General features: G+C 38.4%; 1 protein-coding gene across 2 annotated transcripts in view; it reads right to left on the minus strand.

The window, feature by feature from the left end:
- Positions 1 to 1349, minus strand: part of TEX14 (testis expressed 14, intercellular bridge forming factor) — a 110035-nt gene that overhangs the window by 72248 nt on the left and 36438 nt on the right. For both annotated transcript variants that reach the window (XM_003795580.3, XM_012808800.2), the window contains one exon: positions 753 to 867. In XM_003795580.3, the coding sequence (XP_003795628.1) occupies positions 753 to 867 (115 nt within the window). The remainder of the gene's footprint in view (positions 1 to 752; positions 868 to 1349) is intronic.

The raw sequence follows: 1349 nt of genomic DNA on the forward strand, positions 1-1349 counted from the left end.
TTAAAATTTGTTTTGGGGGGTTTCTAAGAGAGAGAGTTTCACTATGTTGCCCTTGGTAGAGTGCCATGGCATCACAGCTCATAGCAACCTCAAATTCTTGGGCTCAAGCGATTCTTTTGCCTTATCATCCCAAGTAGCTGGGACTACAGGCACCCACCAAAACACCCAGCTAGTTTGTTGTTGTTGTTATAGTTATCATTGTTGTTTGGCAGGTCCGGGCTGGGTTCAAATCCGCCAGCTCCTGTGTATGTGGCTGGCGCCCTAGCCATTTGAGCTATAGGTTCCAAGCCCCACATTAAAATTTGGACTATTAAACTCAGATTCTTTTAAACTATAACTATAAAAGGTAAAGTCACTTTCTGCCAAAATGGTGCCAAGTCTATCAATTGGTGAAGAATTTAGATGTGGGCAAGCAAGGTGGCTCAAATCTATTAAAATCCTAGCACTCTGGGAGGCAGAGGTGAGTGGATTGCTTGAGCTCAGGAGTTGAAAAGCAGCCTGACCAAGAGGAAGATATTCTCTTTACTAAAAATAAAAAAACCAGCTAGGCATTGTGGCACACGCCTGTAATCCCAGCTACTTGGGAGGCTGACACTACTCTGGAGCCCAAGATTTTGAAGTTGCTGTGAAGTTGCTTGGCTATGATGCCATGACATCTCTACCCAAGGTGACAGAGACTGTGTCTCAAAATGAATAAACATTTTTTAAAAGTACAAACCTAATTTTCTACATGTAAATATCTTCGTACTTACTGATTTGGGTCTGATCCATAATCCACCAGAACATCAACTAGTTTTGTAAGGCCTAATAATGCTGCAACAAAAAGTGCCGTCTGGCCCAGGGAGTTCACTGCATCAACATGAATTCCTGTAAAGCAAATACCAAAATCAATACAAATATCAGGAATTTTCTTGAGATAAAGCTAGGGGAAAAATTAAATTTCTTTATAGTATACACACATACACACCCAAAAGGTGAAAGGCCAATTAGAAAGTAAGCCTAGTGTTCATGCATCAAAAACATTACTAATCCCCTCCCCGCAAAAAAGTTATTAACTGAACATATATACATGATTTACAGAAATTGACTGAAGCAAAATAAGACGCTTGTCAGTTGTACGAAGTGATAAGAAGTTAATAATACTGGTTAATAATACTGGATGTGTTGAGAATAGGGTAATACAAAAAGACATCGTTGGGGAGAAGAATAAAATTAAAAAAAAAAAAAAAAAAAGACAACCCTAGTAAAGAAGACCCCTCCCTCAAAGACTACAATATGGGAAAAGGTACGTAAAGCATAATGACCCCCATAATTGTCAATTCAATTAAAAATCTTTTTTTTTTTTTTTT

This window comes from Otolemur garnettii, unplaced genomic scaffold, assembly GCF_000181295.1.
Source record: "Otolemur garnettii isolate 467f Iridium unplaced genomic scaffold, OtoGar3 scaffold00094, whole genome shotgun sequence".
Taxonomy (NCBI): domain Eukaryota; kingdom Metazoa; phylum Chordata; class Mammalia; order Primates; family Galagidae; genus Otolemur; species Otolemur garnettii.